The sequence below is a fragment of the Lampetra planeri genome, chromosome 34 (genome assembly GCF_965212315.1).
Source record: "Lampetra planeri chromosome 34, kcLamPlan1.2.h2, whole genome shotgun sequence".
Lineage (NCBI taxonomy): Eukaryota > Metazoa > Chordata > Hyperoartia > Petromyzontiformes > Petromyzontidae > Lampetra > Lampetra planeri.
In genome coordinates this window covers 5,217,936-5,239,879 of record NC_136140.1, presented here as the reverse complement: position 1 = coordinate 5,239,879, position 21,944 = coordinate 5,217,936, and the positions used below count along the sequence as shown (strand labels likewise).

The 21,944-nt window shown below is 45.3% G+C and overlaps 1 protein-coding gene across 4 annotated transcripts in view; it reads left to right on the top strand.

The window, feature by feature from the left end:
- The window catches only part of LOC144730057 (semaphorin-3A-like), an 84,461-nt gene that overhangs the window by 22,796 nt on the left and 39,721 nt on the right, over positions 1 to 21,944 (top strand). For 3 of the 4 annotated variants that reach the window (XM_078610578.1, XM_078610575.1, XM_078610577.1), the window contains exon 2: positions 6,882 to 7,088. In XM_078610578.1, coding sequence (XP_078466704.1) covers positions 6,938 to 7,088 — 151 coding nt within the window. In that variant the 5' untranslated portion in view covers positions 6,882 to 6,937. Of the gene's footprint in view, positions 1 to 6,558; positions 7,089 to 21,944 lie in introns of those variants that run through there. The other variant, XM_078610576.1, reaches the window with a different exon arrangement.

Genomic DNA, 21,944 nt, shown 5'->3' with positions numbered 1-21,944 from the left:
TCTCAGAATGTGATAATCTCCTCGAATCCAGACAAGCATTTTTGGGCCATTGGATGTCAGCGAATAACATTGCTATCAGGGCAATTTCTACGAATAGGTAATCGCAGTTGCTTTCTCAGCAGGGTGCCAAGTTGTCTGACATTACGCACATGACAATTCTATGGATTTTTGGGCAGCCTTTTCTCTTGACTGAAGTGCCCTCTATTTTCCCATCAGCGACTCAATGAATGCCAAGGCACCTTGTGGGTTGAAACACAAACAACGACGCTTTCGGACATCAACAAGCAGCTTGTTATTGTATGTACTGTATGTAGAACTTCTTTCGCACTGTAACGCAGCCAACTGTGACTAATTTGAGATTATTGTGCGGCTCCTTGAGTCCATTAGGTCATGGTATCCATGGTAATTATTACATTGTACGCACGGTGCCTGTGGCACTAAATGTACTAATGGACATTAATTCATTGTCAATCCAAGTGGGTCAAACATAGTACCCGCCATTCAGGTCCATTTGCCTAATGTTTGCAGTCACTCCCAATGAGTGTGAGGCATTCCTCTGGGCTTTTCCTTCCATGTCAGCGGCACTGTTGTTGTTATCTTAAGGCGTACCGGCTGAAAATAAATACGATTAATAATGATATAAAACATTACCCAACGTTGGGTTTAGAGCCAAGAGCACAACCACGTTTCCCATCACGGCGTCCCCTTTCCCAGCACGGCGTCAATCCCCCACCCCTCCCTCCTCCCCCCGAGGTGAAATTGTACATGGACTGAATTTTCTGGTTAAATGGGTCGCTTCGACCTTCCAATGCCCTTTGTTCAGCCCCAGGATGAGCGTATGATTGATCGATCGACTGACACGATGGTATGCGGTGTTTTCAGTGGAAATTTTGGCCTCTCGCAAATGTGTTTTTTTTCTTTCTCCTTACGGGCATTCGCCCGCGCAGCATGGACCCAAGTCTGTCACGTGAAAATTTATATTCCGCCAAATACTTTAAACGCGCGATTCCAAATGCGGATGGGAAAACCCAGAGGACCCGGAGAGAAATTCACGCGACCACGGGGAGAACACGCAAACTGCAAATATACAGCAGGCTTCAGGGTCGGGATCGAACCCACGACTTCCTTACTCTTTGGTTCTTTGACTTCCTGTATACCAGGCGAGGTAGTTAACATCTCACCACCCTGGCATCCGATGTGTGGCGACCTTCTTGGCCAGTGAACTGAAACGGCATTGTGTCCGATGTGCTGTGAGCTTCTATGCCCGTGAACTGAAACTTTGTACACCATGCCGGACAACAAGCGGTGTAACGACGCATCGAACCACCCACGACCTCCTGTTTCACCAGGCGAGGTAGTTAACATCTCGCCACCGTGGCGCCCTATGCCTCGCTCTCGTCGAGAAACGCAAACGCCTCTTGCAGAACACCATCCCACCGCCTCTCTCCTGTCAGCCGTTATCACGGCCGCGAGTATTGAACGTGCAAATTCATCCCAGATTATTGGTCGGCGCCTCTTTGAAGCTCGCTTCTTGGAAAGGGTCACTTTAATTAAACATGCCAATCACGTGGGAGAGGTGCATTAAAGCAAAACCGTTGATATATTCATTGCGTTCGAATCCACCAACGTTTGGATCCGCTACCCAGAAGGCACTTGCATAATAGCGTTCCGCTACAAACAGCCATGCACGGCTCTCAGCGGCTGCTTCTTTGCCAAATTAAATTGACATTGTACAGAAGAGGTAGGGGAAAGGGTATTAAAGAATTAATATATAATACGACCGGCTTTAAATCACGTGCACAGACACGCATTGTACGCGATAAATTTAATATGAGCGAGTCACGGCACATTTTGCTACCTCAGTGTTAGACACGGTGGATCGGCGTTTTTCTCAACGGCGGTGGTCGACTAATACGAGCGAATAAAACGTAGCCGCTGGAAGGAACGTGCCTTTTGTGATCACGGACATTTACCAATGGTCTCTCAAGATAAAATGTTTAACTGTAATTCTATTTTTGTAAGCGGTTCTCTCTGAAGTGACCTGGGTGTATTTTGTTTATTCCCCCGGGTCTAAGGAGGAGCCGTCGGTACCAAAAACACGATTTAAAAAAATGTGAACCCCTCATGCGAACATACATCAGACGATATGAAAAAAAATAAGCACGCGGTGCTGGGTGTAGAAAATAAAAGACCAAGGTCAAGCCAACAACAAAACCTGACTGCAGTCCTCCAGCATCCTGAAACACGGTGTTTCCATCCCATTCCTTCCTGTGAAATTGACAGACCTTAATTCTAGATTTTAAGCTTTCGTGACTGCAAGGAATCGTATTCTTAGGTTTTTTCGGTAAAGTCACGTAGGTAAAACATCAAAATTAATGAAAATAAAATAAAATTACAACAAAAATCACGACGTTTCGGAGGCAACACAAGTCTCCGTCATCAGGTGGGACCGTTGCCTCCGAAACGTCGTGATTTTTGTTTTTCATTTAATTTTATTTTCATTAATTTTGATGATTGACAGACCTTGAACACCTGACCATCGCCATCATTAATGTGGCCTCGTGCAATGCCTTACAATGGAATACATTGCATGTTGAGTCTCCAGAAGGCGGCATTGTTCATGATGGCCGCGAGGTGTTTTTGGACAGTGCTTGCACACCACGGCTAAGGCAGCCTCTTGATTTAGATTTAAATACTTTTCAATTGCACGTGCGGCTTAAACAGTAGTAGACCATTGGTCAAGTACAGTACTAAATCTTGACTTAAAGCTTTCGTGACTGCAGGAATTGATATTATTTGGGTCTTTCAGTAAATTTCGATTTAAAGCTTTCGTGACTGCAGCTTCTTGTTTTTTTCGGTAAAGTTACGTAGATAGGTTCAAAGAAAATAACAAAAACATTTATTTGAACCTATTTACGTGACTTTACCGAAAGACCCAAAGAATAAGTCAGTACTGTATGTATATTGAACTTCTTTCGCACCATACACAGCCAACCGCGCTATTTAGAGGTGCAGGGGAAGGACAACAACTAAACTCAAAAGAGCAGTTTTCAAAAAATATATAGTTTTCAATCATTTGCTGTTCGACGAGACGCTCAGTTCCGTGATAAGATCGCAGTGATTTCCTCAAATCCCCTTTCCGTAGTTTTTGTGTTGTGCGAGGGCTCAGCACGGCAGCCTAAATGGGATAGAATACCGGGGACCTAACGTTTGCATACGGGCAGTTTCTGATGTCAGGGCTCAAAGGGTTCGCCAATTTATTTTGCTCTGCGCCAAAGCTGTGGGTCGACACATATTTAAATAACGTCACCATATTTTATTGAAGTGCCCTGCACGGAATGCCGCACCGAAGCCCATAGCGTACGGGTTGCCATCGAGACAATGTTCTCCTCGGGCCCCCCGTTGCCATAGCGAGTGGTTGCGCTATCGTCTTCCCCTTTGTGTTCACACACTTGAGGTGAGACGGAGCAAATGATTTAGTTATTCCCTCAGCCAACAGCGACGTGACCCCTCAACTTCTTGCCGTCACAATTTGCCTGAATCCCGAGAGGGCCCTACCGAAAATCCTGGGACCTGCCAAATTGCGTGCTTAATGGGTGGTTTCCAGAGCACATTGACCTGCTTGGCTGGCCGGGGCAAACCGCGGGCTTGAGAGCGCGCACACGCACGCGTCCGATTCCAGCCAAAAAACTCTCCCCGTGGCTTGCGGAGCAGGGCGAATAATTGCGAACCAATGCCCCTTCCCCGCACCCCCGCTGTTTCTGCTTGCTTGTTGGTGGGATAAGTGTGCCGAAACACTCGGCGGAGCTTTAAGTCCAGTGTGGTTAGTCAGAGAACCACGTGGTGGTCCGCCGAGCCGCGCCAGGCTTGGCTCGGCAGGGAGAACGCGGGGCCAGAGGACGCGAGGCTGTGGCCAGCGGTTTGAGATATTGGGCAAGGGAATGGCGGATAACACTAACACATTTTTTTATGGGTAGTAAGTGTTATTTTCTAATTGCTTATGCCTCAAAAGTACAGAAAGTGGGTATTATTCCCCACAAACTTTGCTTTTGTGACCAGGACAGTGATATTTAGAAATTTACCTATTTTCAATGAGAAAACGGTCGAATTTGTGTCTTTTCGTTCACAAAGTCAGAAAAAACAACATACGAATCAAAATATGTATTTATACTAAAGTAATAAAAAAAATGACTACAAAAAGATTTAGAAGTGAGTAGTTTTTCGAGATTTTTCGAGGTAATAATAACGATTATTATTTGTAAATGAAAGAGAAGCAGCCAAGGTGGGAGGGAGGGAGCTGAAGCGAGAGAGGAAGAAGCCGTAGGCAGGGGTGGGGGGGGTGCAGTGCAGCGGTATCCACGGGGGCGGACGCGAGAGACCGAGGCAGGGAGAGAGGAGGAGGAGGAGAGGGGGGGAGGCTGTGGCGGCAGGCCGCCTGGAGACTTTGGGATTTCCGGGAGCGTGAGCGGCGTGTGCCGTTCTGCCAACGCGCCAGGAGCGCCACTTGCGTGTAAAAAAATGGGTTTTTTTCTTCCCCACGGCGAGTTTTCCCCGCTGCGTTTGCTGCGTCCAGCACTCGCGCGTAAGCAATTTGGGAGTTTGATTGCCTCTTCGCCACACGCGGTTCCTGACGCCCCTGTCATATCTCCACGTCAATTCCACGCCTCGTACGCTGAGCGACCGCTTTTGCCTTTCCATGAAAAAATAAAAAATCTACTTTTTTGCCGTCTTGATGTTTAAGCTTCAATCTTTTTTTAAGCTTCTCTTTGCGTCGCGTAATTTCAGACGCGGGTCTTTGCCATCGTGCGAAACAGGCGTCAGTGTGTCGTTTGCTCACAGATCGAGTGAACGCGTTCATCAACAGCTGACACCGAGAAGCGATGAAAAAATGCATTCCAACCGCTCACTAATCTGCTGTTAATGTTGCGCGAATGTTTACCAACGATCACACTGTAATCGGTGTTCTCAATTGTGGTAATCTGTAATATCAAACACGTAACTATATTCTCTTCAGTCCATAATTGTATTTAATAACAAGTTTTCCTTTTTTTAAGTATGGTAAATATACACGTCTGACGAGTAACAAACCTCACCTTTGTCTGCGCGTGAATATTTTTGTTCTCCGTCTGTCAATTTAATATTTTTTTCCCCCCTAAAATAATTATTGCAACCATTCCCGTTAAAAAGCTGCGAAACCTCTTGCGCTATGCGCGTTTCCTTTTACTGGAAGTCGGCGTGAAGGGAGCCTGTGTGGCGAAATCCGCGGCTTCGCGAGACGTGTCCATCACTTGTCGGCAAGTGCCGGGGGGAAAAGGAAAAAAGAAAGGCTGCAGCCCTGCAAATTGCTCATTCCTTCGCACTTGTAAATGGTGCCCACGTTGTTCAAGGCTGTCATCGGCTCCGCGACATGTTTAGCGAACACAAACATCGAGTACTGGCTGACATTTGAACCTATCGAGGAAGAACCTTTGACAGCTTTTTTATTTGTTGTTTTTATTTTCAACGTCCCCCCCCTCTCGCAACCACCCCCTCGTTCACCCCCCCACCTCCACCCCCTCGTCCACCCCCCATCCACCCCTCCCCCCCTCGTTCACCCCCACCTCCACCCCCTCGTCCACCCCCCATCCACCCCTCTCCCCCGTTCACCCCCACCTCCAACCCCCCCTCGTTCACCCCCGCCTCCACCCCCTCGTTCACCCCCCCACCTCCACTCCCCCCACCTCGTTCACCCCCCACCTCCACTCCCCTCGTTCACCCCCACCTCCAACCCACCCCTCGTTCACCTCCCATCCACACCCCCTCGTTCACCCCCACCTCCACCCCCCCCCCTCGTTCACCCCCCCCTCCACCCCCCTCGTTCACTCCCCACCTCCACCCCCCCCCCTCGTTCACCCCCCCCTCCACCCCCCTCGTTCACCCCCACCTCCACCCCCCCCCCCCCCTCGTTCACCCCCCCCCTCCACCCCCCTCGTTCACCCCCACTCCACCCCCCCTCGTTCAACCCCACCCCCCTCGTTCACCCCCCACCTCCACTCCCCCCACCTCGCTAACCCCCCATCCACCCCCCATCCACCTCACCATTCAGCCAGGACACTCAAACGTGACATTTTTGAAAGTATTGAATGTGTTTTTTGTGCAAGTGCCTTGGCTTTTTGTGGCCAAGTTCTACCGTCGCTGTGGAGCAGTCGGAATGGACCACCACAGTCAGAATGCGTCCCAACCTTTCCGAAATATCCCCACACAACCCCCTCATCGTTCAGGGCTGAGGAGACAGCTGCCGTGGCTTTCAATCGCAGCGTGCATTTTTAAAAGTTTTTTTTTACAATTCTGAATTAAATTTGAAGAAAAAGCAATGAACGAGAAAGAGAGAGAGAGAGAGAGAAAAAACAACAATGCAAAAACATAGGGTGTTTGAAAGCATTTAAGTCAATTATTATTCGAATAGAAGAATTCAAATTTGATTAATGTTCGAAGTTCCCTTTGTCGCGCCGGTCTTATGCCGAATTAAAGCTTTTGACGAACGCATTGTGCCCCGATTGTGAGAAACATTTCCAACGCAGCGCGAGGCTCACAATTAAGCCTTTCACTTTTGTTGTGTTGCAACATCGGAGAACGCTGCCAAATTTCTTCCTACACCCCCCACCACCACCACCCACCCACCACCACCACTCCACGCTCCCTCCTCCTCAGTCAGTGCACCGCGTCTGTACGTGCCTCCCTCATGCATTCCTTCCATGCTCTCTCCGCCGAAGAGTCGAGTCTCTCCCAGGGCTATATATGTGCTGACGTGAGACGATGACTCCGCCATGCCCCCGCCCTGTCCTCTGAGTAGCTGTCGCTCCCCCCCCTCTCTCCGCCCCGTGTGCGCACGCTGCCGACAGACGGAGGAGCGAGGTCTTGGCCGGAAAGATTAGCAAACACGGCGGTGGCGGCTGAGATGGACTGCTGCGGCGGGACTGCTCGATCGACGGGGTCAAGGTGGACTTGGAAGTTGTCCACCTTCACGACTCTGCTCCTGCTGAGCGTGGCTGCGGTGCGTGGCCAGGCGAGCAAGTCGTCGATTCCGAGGATCAAGCTGTCTTATCAGGGTACGCAAATCTCCCTCTCACCCCCCCCATCGACAACTCCGCTCACGTTTCGTATCGCGTTTCGCGTTTCACATTCGCGCCCGCCGCGTGTAAAAAATAACAACGCCAGCCGCGACGGGCGCCGCTTTATAGAATAATGCCGCGCCGTTGTCGGAGGGGGTCCGCGCGGATGTATTTGTGCGTGAGCTCGGGAGATATGAGAGAGCGAGAGGGGCACTGTTTTGTTGGCGAAGTTTGTTGAAAGTTCCTTTTTTTAATTAATGTTGTTTTTTGTAAACTTTTTGAACGGAGTTTTTTTTTATGAGCTTTTTCGAGATTTTAGTTGAGGCTCTCCAGCTAAGGTACTGAATCGTTTACATCCGTACATTTTTTAAGACCGCCGTTGGAAACAAATGTCGCAGTTTTTATCTTCACGTGATTCTCGCATTCTTCTTCAGCTGTATAACAAATTAATACTGACGTTTAGTTTCTTATCAATGTTTTTAAGACTACGGTATGCAACAAAAATTCAAGCAAAGAGCTTCACTAAATATTAATTTTTAAAAACGCATGGCAGAGGGAAATTGAATAATTTTCCAGAATGAAAAAAAAAACTCTTACATGAATTATTTTCTCAAGATTAAACGCAATGGCTTGGACCTCTATCGGTACAAAACACGCTCACTTCAAAGAAAGACATGAAAGGGATGTTCGTGGTCATTGCTCGCGCTTCTATTCTTAGGTTTTTAAACCAAGGCATGCGGCACATGTGCCGCTACCCAAACCTCCCCGTGCACGGATTCTGACATCTGTCCAAGCTAAACTGGGTTTTCGTTTCATTTGTGCATAACAGCACTAAATCTAACAAATCGGAGGCCGACACTAAACCGAAATGTTTTATTGTTATTGCGAGTCTTATCTGGCCCATAAATATGCACACTCTTTATAAATCCTGAGTACGGCGGGGTGTTTATGTGCTCGTGCGTGGCGCTCCATATTTTTGGGGTTTGATCGCTATCGAGACGTTCCACATAACAGACCATTTGGCACACTGGCGCAAGCTCATAAGCAAGCTGATGAAAACGTGTGCTTGTTTAAACCTCGCGTAAAACGAATGTGCTCCGGCGAGTCACCGAACGATCACGGCGCCACACCTCGCGGCCTCCTTCCCGCTGTCCGACTCTCTCGCCGCAGAAAAGATTCGCGACAAAAGCAGCAAAAAAGAAGCGCCCCTTTATCTGGCCGTGCAGAGCGGAGACGGCTCTCGAAGCCTCCTCACCACAGTCCCCGAGATGTGCGATGACAGCGACTTAGTTTTGGCGTCAAGTCTTTATGGAGCGCAAACTTAGAATGTCAAGAGTTGGCACGGGTTTGAACCCACCCCCCCCGCACCCCCCTCCCCCCCGTTACAGGCTAATCCTTTTGTTATCGCAAGTTGAACGTCAATTGACGCTCTCGATCTAAAAGGACCCAATCTAAACGGACGCCCGTCTTTTCCTTTTGCTGGTGGATAAACATTGAACGCCATTAATGGGCGACCGCTTTTGTTGGGAATATTTATGCGGCCTCGCTCTGCTCTTGCCACTATCAATGTAAAAAAAAATAGCGATACGCGCATTATTATCTCTCACTCAGTTTAACACGTAGACCAATATTATTCATAATCAACGTTTTTGGGTTTAGATCGCGTTATTTATAAATGTGTCGTAACCCTCCACCACCCGACACGGCCAATCAGTAAAAAAGTGTCACGTTGACAAAAGACAAATAGTTCACACTCAGTGTTGCTGCCGCACGGTGCGATGGTTCACACACTGGACCTTTAACTCGGAGGTCGCCGGTTCGATCGCAAGGCACAGCAGTTGAAACAACGGTGCAAGTTTATTAAATTCCCTCACCTCTGTCCATCCAGAGGTGGGAGGGCGGGGGAGGGGGATGTGTGGCAGGGTAAAGTGTGGCCATTTTCACCTCTTACAAGTCTGATCGGCGTGGACGAGTAGGCCAACAGGAGCTAACCAGAGCATCCGCTAGTAGAGGCCCTTCTGCCAGCAGTGGCGTGAGCGAGAAATTGCAGGGCTGCGCCTTTACCAACCTCGTATTAAGCATTTGATTGGTTGGGGGGGCGGGGTAGGGGGGCAGTCATGCTGCATTGAGTAGCGGCACGGCCGTAGGCATCTGGCAGCTTGAGTTTAATTCCCACGAGGGCTAATATCGGTGGTGAGTGAGATCTGACCTGGGCCAACTCCCTTTCACCGACCTGCACTGACCAGCAATGCCGATGTCAGGCCAAACAATCCTTACACGGTGTGAACTGGCTTTCACAGAGCAGTGTATTGAGCAAGGGCTAAGTGTTATTTAACCTTATGATCTGCTGTAAAGATAAGACTAGAACAAAACAACACCATTCTAGAGACAAAAAGCTGAAAAGTAAAACTTTTACTCGGTCTCAAAATCGGTGACTGTAAGATCTGGGTTTATGTCAAGGATAAGCCATAGATTTGTTTTTATTGCCACGGTCTTGTTCAAACAACCTTCATACAATTATTTTACACAACACATTTCTGCTTACGCATCTCATTTCACGTTACGCATACTTCGTACAAGCTCCTTTATGGGTCCATGAATACAGCTCAGAATCATTATTTGTGTATTTTGCGTTATTACAAAATAATAATTCTTCTTCGGGTCTTTCGGTAAAGTCACGTAGATGGTTCAAAGAAAATAACAAAAAAAACTACGACGTTTCGATCACAACACCAAGCATCCGTCATCTTTCCTCCTGATGACGATCGCTTGTGTTGTGATCGAAACGTCGTAGTTTTTATTATTTTGTTTAAAATTAATAAATCACGACGTTTCGATCGCTCGAACAAGCAACCGTCAACAGGTGAAACAAACACAGCAGGAGGACTGCTGACGTCAGCATCGAAACTTCGTGATCTATACATTTTCTATCTACGTGACTTTAAATTTCGATTTAAAGCTTTCGTGACTGCAGGGATTCATCTTCTTGGTTCTTTCGGTAAAGTCACGTAGAACGGAAATAATAAAATAATAAAAATCAAACATAATAAAATAATATAATTTCAAAATAAAATAATGTAATTATTATGTTGTATTTTTATTATTTCATTATTTCCCTTCTACGTGACTTTACGTGACTTTACTGAAAGACCCAAACAATATGAATTCCTGCAGTCACGAAAGCTTTAAGTCAAGATTTACATTATCGTTATTTTGACGACAACGCGTGTTTACCTTAGGAGGGCCTCACCGAGCCTCAAGATTCTTTCTCAGCGGGGAATCCTGACGAGTTTTTGTTCAGTAGGAGGCGATGTTGCTGCTCTGTGTGATCCCAATTGTGTAATTTGCAGGTAACATGTCAGCATTTGCAATGATTGGCCAATATCAGTTACATTTCATGGGTGGGGTTTTTGGCTATGGGAGGAAAATAGACCATCTGGTAGAACCCCGTGCTTTGATGCACGAGTGTTACTGCTGTACCACACTGCCGCACAAATATATATATCCTTCATAATTGTTGATCCACATCACTTGTTATTTTTTATTATGCTTATTGGTTTTCTTTGAATAGCCGTGGCCAATATCCAACTCTGTTCCACGCAAGCAATCGTTTTTTTGTTATCATATGGAATGCATCATTTTGGAAATGCCCATGCATTAATGTCCAGTGCAGCAATTAGGAAAATTCAGATGGCACACATGTGTATAATAAGTGGCTAATTGCGTGTTTGTCTGTGTGCATGGATGTTTTACGTAGAACTGCTCTGAAGCCACTCCACCAATGTTAATGAACAAGATATCATTATAAAGCTGCTTGCGATACGCAGTCCGTCAAAACGAGGTTTGAATAACTATTTTTTTAAACTTTGAACTATGACCTGATTAATTGGGCGCTTTAGCCCTGGCATTTATGTCACCTCTACCATTTTCCATAGCCATTCGTGCCACGTGTCCCCGTTTCAAAATCATTCGAGATCAGAATCAAAATCAAAATATTTATTTACACTAGATGAATCCGATGAGCTATTGAGCTCCTTTTCACAGATGTCCAGAAAGTTAGAGAGGTGTGTGTGCGATGACATTGATTAGGGGTGTATATGAAGTGGTTGGGGTGGTCGTTGTTGAATCTGGTGAGTGTTGAGCACCACGAGTGAGGAGCAGGGGTTAGTGGTGACTGTCTTACGAGGGTTGTGTGAGAGTTACGTCACCCTCGACCATCGGACCAGCTGCCCTTTGGCTGGCAATAACACAAGACTTGAGCACATGCTGCTCATTACACACTGGTCTGTGCTTGTGGGTGAGTCACAATGACAGTGTGTTGCCAGTGTGGCATCGAGGTCTGGCATTTTGACTAAATTGTGGTCTTCAGTAATGCACATTAGCCCATCCCGATATGAGCACAGCTACAAAAATCCGCGGAAGCAAGAGCTGCTTGTGGCAAAACACATTTGACTCGTAAGACTCATGGAAAGTCCTGTTCAACTGCTCATCTTGACAAACTAACTGATCCGTGTTCTTCCTCTATCCGTTTCTGCCTCCCATTGCACTCAGCAATTGATTTGAGCAACCCCCCCCCCCTACCAACCGCCCCCTTTAGCAACTGCGAAAGTCATACATGTGTTCGCCCACATTTAAATAACAGTACCTCACTAATAAATGTCAAAAATTCAAATGCGTGACATTTCCGTAAAGGAATTGAGGGCTTCTTTGGATTTCCAAGGCTTGGGCATGAGTCACACATTTCCAATGTGAGGATGAGGCATTTGATGGGTTTCTTAGTCCCAAACACAACTCCCACACAAGAACCTCAATTAAATATCAACAGCCTGTTGTGGTTGCTAAGTAGAGGGAGTACTCAGCCACGGTTCATACGGAGGTTAAATGTTTATTAAGATGGAGTGGATTGCATATTGTGGCCAAAAAAAACATATTGCATTTTTTGTTTAATAAAGTTATTGTCAGCCGTGTTTCCATTTATCATACAAATTGACAATTACCTTGGAAGAGTTTCAATCAGTCTCAAGATTAATTTTCAGCAGGGATCCTGCGTTTGGATGTTTGGTCAATTCGAGTGATGAGTGTTTTTATTTCACGTGGGAGGAAATCAGAGACCACAAAGACAACCCACGCTCAGGAGGAAGTTATGCTAAGCACTGTCATCTCCTTAGCCCAACGCACAGCGCCACGCCTACAACACCTGGCAAGCCCCAATGGTCCCCCCATCCAAATACTAACCAGGCTCAAAATCCGCTTAGCTTCTGCGATATGAAGAGATTGGTCATGCTCAAAATGCTCTGGTCACAGACATCTTTCCGATAATGCGTGGGCCAATATTTATCCCATCTGTTTCAATTTGGTTGTACAAAACTGATTTACTAAGAGGCAATGTTTCACAGCAGGCAGTATTGCATTGCCTCTTGCAGGTGTTTACAGCGTTTTGGTTATTGCAGAGAACACAGTCGGCCTTAAGGTCATCCGTCAATCAAACGGAACACTCGGCGAATCGTCCTATGTACACGGCATACAAGACGGCATGAAATAAATGCGGTTTTTTTTGTTATCCGATTTCGGAGAAGCGCATCTCAACAGGAGCTTTTCCCGGGTGAATGCCCAGCATACAACCGTGAATTCCATGCGGTTGATGTCATAGCGACCACATCGCAACCTGTTCGACCCCTCCCCCCCCCTACCGCTGAGATTTGTTATGAACCCAGCTGTGCGAATTCAACAATCTTACTTCTCAGAATTCACGATGCACCCGAGATTTAAGCCACGGTCTTAAAACTATCGTATCGTAGCAGGTTTATTTGCCAGGCTTATTTCGTTTTACAGCAGCCTTATAATGTTTACATGCTTTTTTTTGTGACTGATCGTAAATGATAGCAGAACCCTATAACAGGAAATGGAATGGGGTCACTTCTGTTGCTGGCATACGGAGCTTACAGTGAAAGGGCTCTGTTTGTATTCTCCGAGAAAGCTTTTGCATCAGATAAATACAATTTAAAGAAAATATATTCAGTTGCGCCTCCAGGAAGAGAGCCAATCTTTCATTACCTCTGTATATACGTTTACAATGATCGTTTTATACGAGTGTATTTTATTTGTATAAAAATATATGTTATTTAGAAGTTTCTTTTCACGCGGAGGTACAGAATGGTGGTAGTTATTTATTGATATTACCTAAAGCGCCTCACAACAATATAAAATGATTGTACCATATTGTCATTTGCACTGGTGAGGTTCCATGATTTAGAGTGAGTGCTCTTCCCAATAACATCTGATGATATAGAGGGGCGAGTGAAGCCCTTTGGACTGCTTTTGGAAATATAAAATTGATCAATAAAAGCAACATACCAAACGTGATGAAAGAACAACATTTAATATCCACGCACAGTACTCACGCTGACACATGTGTCAGAAACGTGAACGCTGATAAGATTGTATCAAGGAGCACGGAGAGATGCATGCTGGGAATTCACCTGAGAGAGGGACAGATACAGGAGCCCATGAATTAGAAAGGAAATGTGAATTGTAAGCATCTACAAAATGCGGTCACTTCCCTTGCTCGGTATACGAAGCTTACAGTACTAAGGCTCACGGTTAATAGAGGTAAGTGGGCTTGGGCGCAGGGCATGTCGCTGGAAGGGACAACGACTGATGGATGAGACTTGCGATGGAATGGCAGCCAAAAAGAGGGAACATGCCTGAGAGGACAACCACTGCAGAGATAGATTGATGAGATCAGCACTCGTGCAGGAGAGAGATTGATTATTGTTTCCTAAGACCGTGCAGGTGGTGGCGAGGTGGGTGGGGGGAGGCCTTCATTCAGCGGTAGAGAGATCGTGGTCCCTGCTGTAGAAGATGATGACTACAGAACAGAGGTCAGTCGATGTTATTAGTTTACTACCCAAAATATTTTTTTCACAATTTACTATTTCTGATTTCACCATTGAGTCATTGCTCGCTATGCGGTGCCTTGCTTGTGGAGTTTGAAAATACGGGGGGGACCTGTAAAATGTTCAGCGGAATGAAGCCCTGGGGCAAAGCTGTGGTCTCTACATCCCAAGGTTTTCCCCTTGGTTTGAAACCCAAGCTGCTCCGCCCGTGCTGAGCTCTGGGAACAGCAGTGAACACGGCACCCGGTTGCTTTCAGCTGTGCGTGTATTTTGTTTTACGTCCTGCACCAACGAAATATAACAGATTTCACGACAGTGTCCGCGAAAAGAGGTCACTGTGCGAAGGGCAAATAAGCCACCTGCTCGCAGACACTTTCAAGGTCCTTTACAGCAGCATGTTTGCAATAGGCGCGTAAGATGTCACCATCCCCTCCCATTGTGATGCAGTGGATTGTCAGAATTGATTTCATCACAGAGAATAAACTCGGGAATTAATATTTAATTTCTCGCTTTCACCATCTCATTTATAATGCTTCTTGCTTTTTTTTCTGGCTCATCGGTACAGCGTCGTTCACTCCGTTGGCCTCCATGGATGAAGGCACAGCCGCGTAATTACTTATCTCACGCCGTTGCTGCATGTAATTTGCTTCAATTGTTAAAAAATACGTTCTCATACGGACGATTTCATGGACGCATTGTGAGTGTAATTTTAATTGAGGAATCGATTCCTTGTAACATGCCCTGAGTGCATCCGTGCGTAGTTAAGAAGTGTATTTTATTGAAAGATAGATTTGGGCATCCGCTGAATTCAAGCGATGAAATTAATGCGTCGGCGCGGATTTGATGCACTGCCGATAAAATTACTCTGTAACTTGAGTTGAAGAAAATATCACCACGTGTTAGTTATTTTTTCCCCAGCGGTAGAATCACGTGCAAAGTCTTGCCCGCATCAAATGATTGTTTGTTTGTTGAGTTTGAGAGCCAGCTGGCCAGGACTAGGCAAGGACATAGCCCGCTAATCACCCGGGCAACTGGAGAGAGCACAGACTGAGATATTCCTTCACGTATTACTCTAAAACAGGCAGAGTTTGACTCGTATGTTTGGGGGGGGGGAGGAGGGGGGCAGGGGTTCGTCACTCACATTCGGAATTGCGGGTGCATATAAGTAATTAGTTTTGTGTCTTTATTGTAAACTACTGAAATTAAATTAATTTAAGGTGTCTAGTTTGGGGGGGGGGGGGTGGGGGCAAAACAATGACTAATAATAAAGAATGCACAAGTAAACAATTAATAAGATTTAAAATAACATTTAAAAAATCTTTAAATATCATCAAAGATTGTGTTACTGTCTGGGGCACTATTCCAATATCGAACGGCTTAAGTCACTAGCAGAGCCCGACTGATACCGGTAGAACCAAACTGGTTCCCGTGACGGAAAAGTGTCGCAATTTAAGTACGGTGGTCAAACGCCATCCATCAGAGGGTGTGGTGCACAAGGGAAACTTTATCTTGAGATGACAGAAATTTGGGTTGAACAAAACCCTACGTTTAACCAGGATAGTTTCTTGTCCTTCTTTCTGCTCAGGAAATGTCATTCCAGGAGCCCAGTCAGGTGCTCAGTAAATGTATGAGATTAATACAAATATGTGCTTACAATTACGCAGGAATTCATACATCCAAGCGGCACCAATGCTATGGATGTCTTGGTAAACATACGAAATAATGGACGTAAATAATCGACACCCCTTTGTCAAACCACTGCTTGGTGAACGTGGGTGTTATTGGACCGTACTTCAACATACTTGTCAGCGTAGTTGGCGGAGCTGAGATGGAGGTGCAGGACTGTTTAAGATTATCCCCCGCTACTGATGTGACTCGTGACAGCGAATCAAACTCGGGTTGCTGGATTCATAGAGCAGTGGAATATCCACTCCACCACTGCTCCACCCCACTCCTGTAAAATTAACAGATATTCCTCAATTTTGTCAGTGATTTACATTTTGAAATCCAATTGCAGGCACTACATTCCAAGAATCTGCAACGTGTGGAAATGTGTAATCAGAGACAATAACTGTATCGTGGGCTGGCAATGCGTCAAGAATGTGAGATTAGGAGGCTTGTCAAGGTTTGTTTCATTTGTAAGAAAGGGACGGGCACACGGGGCAGACCTCAGGGCGAATGCAGCGTGTGGAGAGGACTCGTTAGGGTGGCTTTGAAGCAAACAAAACAACCCACTGGGCTCCATGGAGGTTGGGTGACCTTTACAGAGAGAGTCCCCCTTTGAAAATGAATGGTCAAGCTAAATCAAGGGTATCTGACGTGAATTTAAAACTTGGATAATAATTCACGTATCTATATTCTAGCATGGAAGTGCGAATGTCAGGTGCTTCATGTAGTGAGCTCACGAAGTCTTCACTGCCTTTTTGGTATTATTGAGGCAACTAACTACAGGGCAGGAGGACGGTGTCCAAATAGATGTATGACTGCATCCTCGTCCAATCTCGGAAGCTAAGCAGGAAAAAGAGTCTGGATAGTGCCTGGATGGGCAATCACCGTGCATACAACAGGTGTTGCAGGCTGCTGTGGGCTATGTTGTGGGCAGCAGAAGGCAGCCACAATCATTATTGTACTGTGCCCCACGTCAATACTCCACACGCTCAGCAACCCGCGATGGCCAGCGTGGTGAAGTTATGGTGAGCAGTGAATTGGGAAAAGGGTGGAGAGATGTTTATTACCTCGCTTGGTATGCAGGAGGTCATGGGTTCGATCCATGACGCCTGCGGTATATTTGGAGTTTGCGTGTCTCTTTCCCCGTGGTCACATGGATTTTTCTCTGGGTCCTACGGTTTTTCCCTCCACATTTTAGTATTTGGCTGCTATAATTTTCCACTTAATAAGCCACTTCATTGGGCTTTCATTTGTGGCCAGGTTACTTCTGAAATAAGCTATGTAGCCCATTGGACTTTAACTGGTAAGATAAAAAATTATTTTGTTTTAGTTTGGTTGGACAGACACACCCTAAAGCTGCAGAGTGCGGGAATCCATGCAGCCTCAATATTAGCCGACAGTCACTTTGGAATTACCACCTTCACCTCCATTCACAGTCTAGGCAATGGAATCTGAAACATGAAATAGCCGGCACACTGCTCAGCAGCTGGAAGCCACTTCTTTAGAGGTGATTAAACCACGCGCGTATATTTTAACAAATATTTAGACAAGAAAATATCAAATATCTTCGCTGCCCTGGGTCGATATTGTTCTGAATGTGAAGTAAAACAGTGCCCAGCGAGGGGGTTATTGGGTTGCGTCTTACTTTAGACTCGGTGCTTGCCTCAGGTGGTAAGTAAGCTGCACGGTGGTAATCCTTTCGACAGTCGGCGCTTTGTTATAAATTGTGTTAATAACTATCACATGCGGCGAGAGTTTTGGGGCTCCGTAGGCCCCGCGCTGTTAAGCCACGGGGGCTAATGCCCAAACTTTGTTCTGCTCTCTCCGAGTTCCTGTCATGAACTCTGACCCGGAGCCGTGAGTTCAGGCAACATATTACGTCCGATTGCCACGCTTTTACTTTTCTTCGAACCGGACTGAGCCAATGTCTTTGAACTTTACCAACAGTCGACTGTAGTTAAAAAAAAATGGGGGGGGGGGGGCAGGGGGGGGCATGTGTGGAATTTGGACTTGGCACTCCGTGGCCTGTTTTGCCATGAAGGGTTTATGGGGAGGGATAAAGTACAGTGGCAGCCCACCGTCAAACCTGCGTGCTAACTTTATCGTGTTTTGCCAAGACGCGTTAAAATGTATACGCAGCATCGCTCGCCGCTTCAAAGGCGCGTGTGGCGAAAGAACGCCGAAAAGACATTTGCCGTGCACTTTTTTTTGTTGTGCACTGCCCACGTGTGCCATTTTGCGAACTCGCTACCATTTTTAATAAATGGCACCTATGATATTCTTAGGTTTTTGTCGGTAAAGTCACGTAGGTAAACATTTTAAATTAATATCGTGCTGTGACGGTTCCACCTGAAGACGGAAGCTTGTGTTGCATCCGAAACGTCGTGATTTTTATTTAATTTTTTATTAATTTTAACTTTTTTACCTACGTGACTTTACCGAAAAAAACCTAAGAATGTGAATCCTTGCAGTCACGAAAGCTTCAAATCTGGCACCTATGATAATTGAACTCGCGGCGGATGTTATTGTGGGCAAAACAAATATTTGTTTGGGCTTCCCGATTATGGTTGATGGCAATTGCTTCCAAGGGCTTCGGCAGCACAACGCGATGATTTGACGTTGCTTCTCTTGTTCCATATGCAGCACCGTAAACAATTCCACATGCCTGTGAGCCTCACATGTGGTCCGTTGCATTTAAAATGCAGTGTTATTTACAATGCAGTGTTATTGAAAGCTCGCTGCAATGGGTGCCCCCCCCCCTCAAAAAAACATTGGCGACCTCTCAACAAGACGATAACTATTGCACTTCAATATTCAGAAATGTGGAATGCGGTCTGGTAAAGATATTGGCTCTTGTCATATCTGCACTCGCTCTTGGAAGACAAATCCAAGAGCTTAAATGCATTTATGTGGAAAGTTGAACAAATCTCTGTTAAATGTGTCTAAATGGTATTTTTCCATTTGTGCTCAACTTTACCGAAAGCAATAATATAATTCAAGTGCACATATTTTCTAAAAATGGAGTTTATATTGCATCAATCGAATAAATGAAACATCACGTGTGTTAATGAACCACGGTCCATGTGTACTCGCAATTTTAATGCAAAACTGCTCCACATGAAGCCCTTTGTCTATCCTCTACTGCTAGATGAGATCCTTCACACACACACTTTGTCAGTCATAGGCGTTGTTTGACCATACTTCACTAAACTGGAATAGTGTGGGTTGGTGAAGTGGGGGGGGGCAGTGGGGTGCCCAGAACTGGTCCAGATATTATTTGCGAACATCATAAGCTGTGGCTGACAATCAATCTAAGTCAGGTCGCAAGGTTCGCTGTCATGTGTGCACAAGACACCGCATAATTGCTAACCCACGAAAAGGAGCATTGTACTGGAATATAATAACTGCAGCTGAATAAAGACTGGGGGAGGTGGGAGGGGGGGGGGTACTCCTTACATGTGATATATTATTGGTATTATGCTAAGCGCCAACCTCTGAATGGTTATTGTATTTCAATGCAAAAATGATGAAAGTTAATTAATTAATTAATTTGCTCATTCATTCCTACTCTCAAATTTCAGAGAAATTCCAGCGAATATGAAAACAGGGTGAAACGATTCAGCTGTGGAGCTGTGTGGTGTGCATTTGCAACCTATTTCATTCAAACGATTTAATGTAACGTATGAAAATAAACATAAAATTGGCATAGAATTACACGAATGCCAGATTTAATTCCATAACGAAATACAAATTAATCTGTGCTCTTAACGTTTTTAATGTGGTTACCTATAAAAGTCTTAATGTATTTGATCATAAAGCATTGTTAAAAAAAATTCCCTTGCATATTATGACTAACATTATACTTTTGTAGAAATAGACAACATTTATATTTGAAAGGTCAAATGTTTCTATGGAATAAAATATTCAGAGCTAATTGTGTGTTTTTGAAACTCCAACATGTTATGGAAATGTCGTCTCGCCAGTGTGGAAGAACATTCCAGATGTTGTATAGAGGGGTGCTCCAGAGCTCCGGCTCGTGGAGGCCCTTCCTCCAGCAGTGTCATGAGCAAGACATTGCAGGGCTGCACCTTTACCTTTGCCCTATGTATATACAATATATATTTCAGAAAAATAAATATGACTCTTCTTTAAGATCATGACTTTTGACACGAATATTTCGCATTAAAGATGTCCCATAACATCGCCGCGTTGGCAAAGGAAGACCAGTTGGTTATATTTATAGAAATACATTTCTTGACCTATTCGATGCCCTGGTGTGTCTCTACTTGCTTGGTCACAGGGGGTTGGGGTAGGGGAAAGTTCACATTTTTCAACGGCCCAAGAAAACACGGCACGCCCCACATGGCTTACTTTCCCAATAGCACCTTCGCAGTAATTCATGCCATCCGTCCGGCTCTTGAGAGCCCTGTGCGAATTGCACGACTATTAGCCTGCCCATCTTTTTAGAACCCTACTTTGCGTTTAAAAAAAAAAAAAATTTTGAAGGTTTGACCCCCAAACAAACCAAAAAAATTCTATCAAGGCTCAGTCATGTGGGCCAGCTGCTTAGTCGTATAGATTACGTAGTCGCAAGGCCCTTCGAAAGTCATGGCCAGGTCAGGAAGGAGAAAAAAAAACAACAACGTATGAGCTCATTCCTATCTCCGCAAAAATAAATGATCAAGGAGTAGTAGACAGCCGTGGCATTGTGTACGATGACTTGTACTGAGATGAGTCTAAAAATAATCTTTCCCGAGCCGACACATACGCTGCAGGGGAAGGATTAATGAACGTGGATTTATGTTTGTGCATTGTTTTCGATGTTTTTCATAGACGGTTTAAATCTTGCTCCGATTTCGATGTGCTTCATTGTTCTGCGTTATGTTGCTATTGCCCCCCCCCCTCCATCTATTGTCACGTTGGTGACCCGGGTCACTCTTTGCTTATCCTGGGGCTGTCGAATTCTCCCGTGGTGAAAGCAAAACAATTAACTTGAATTTGATCGTGCCCACCGGTGGTGACCTCTTTGTGCCTTTTGCAAAGGACGCTTGTAAACACACAGGGCATTATCCTGCGGCGAGCCTTGAAGCGTGAGGTAGATTAGTTCTCTGTGTGTGTATATATATACTTGAACAGTGGATATCACATTTACAAAGGCATAATACGAGAATGGCACATTTTACAAGAAAAGACATGGTGTGTTTTGCTCTCAAAGTTGTAAATGTTTAGTGAATACATGGCAGAAGTTTTGGCATGGCACGATGCATATTCATCGATTAATATGGATTCTTAAGCTCCCATTACATGCTTCGAATCGCGTGTGTAACAATCGGCGTTTTTCAATGCTTTCTCCGTTCACCCCTACAGACACTATGAATGCTACCATTCACCGTAATGTAAAGGAAGCCACGTGCCATGAAGACGGGCCATTGGTCGAATCGTCGCCGTCCTTTTAAGGCCACAGTGTTATTACGAGTGTGTCAAGTTTCCTTGTTAATTGTTCCTGTGCACCGCTGCCAACACATCACCTGAAAAAATTATTTGTTTCACGATTTCTTGAATTGAGTAGCCATCTTGAATTGTTACAATTCATCGAATTGTTTGGGGTGGATGGGGGGTGGGGGGTGAATATTTCCACCTCTATCTCTATGTCAGGGTTGAAAGTAATTTAAATAATACAATTAGGCTTACTTTGAGGTGAATTCTGCATTTATTACATCATGTCAAGGAGGAGTGGAGGTGCATTGGTTCGCCAACTGCACGGTTAAACCTTGTGATCTGAATTCGATATTTAGCCGTGTGTAATATCATTGGCGAGTAATATCAAAACCGGTCCCGACCTTCGCAGATCTCCAATGACCAGCGTGGTGAAGTATGGTCAAACAACCCCCGTGACCAACATGGCGCGTGGAGGCATTCATTTAGCAGAAGGTTGACAAAAGACATTTTTCCCTTAAACATCATATTAAAAGTGAGCTGATGCTTGGGATTCCTAGGCAGTATTTAAAAAAAAATCACTCTACGTCACGTGGCTCTCTGTATAATTCAATCTCTTCATCAAAACTTTGAGACTATCCCATGCTGCTTTGGCAAATCTCAGACATTAAACATGGATAAGTTAATTTCCTGCGTGCCTACCCATTCTTCCACATCAGAAGCTCTCTTGACCATGAGGCTCCCTGTGTCTCTTCGATTGGTAATAACGGAAAAAATAATTGGCGACCCCATGGCTCTCTATTTCAATGCAGATGGTGCTTATGGAAAGTAGGACACATACATTTCGATTTAA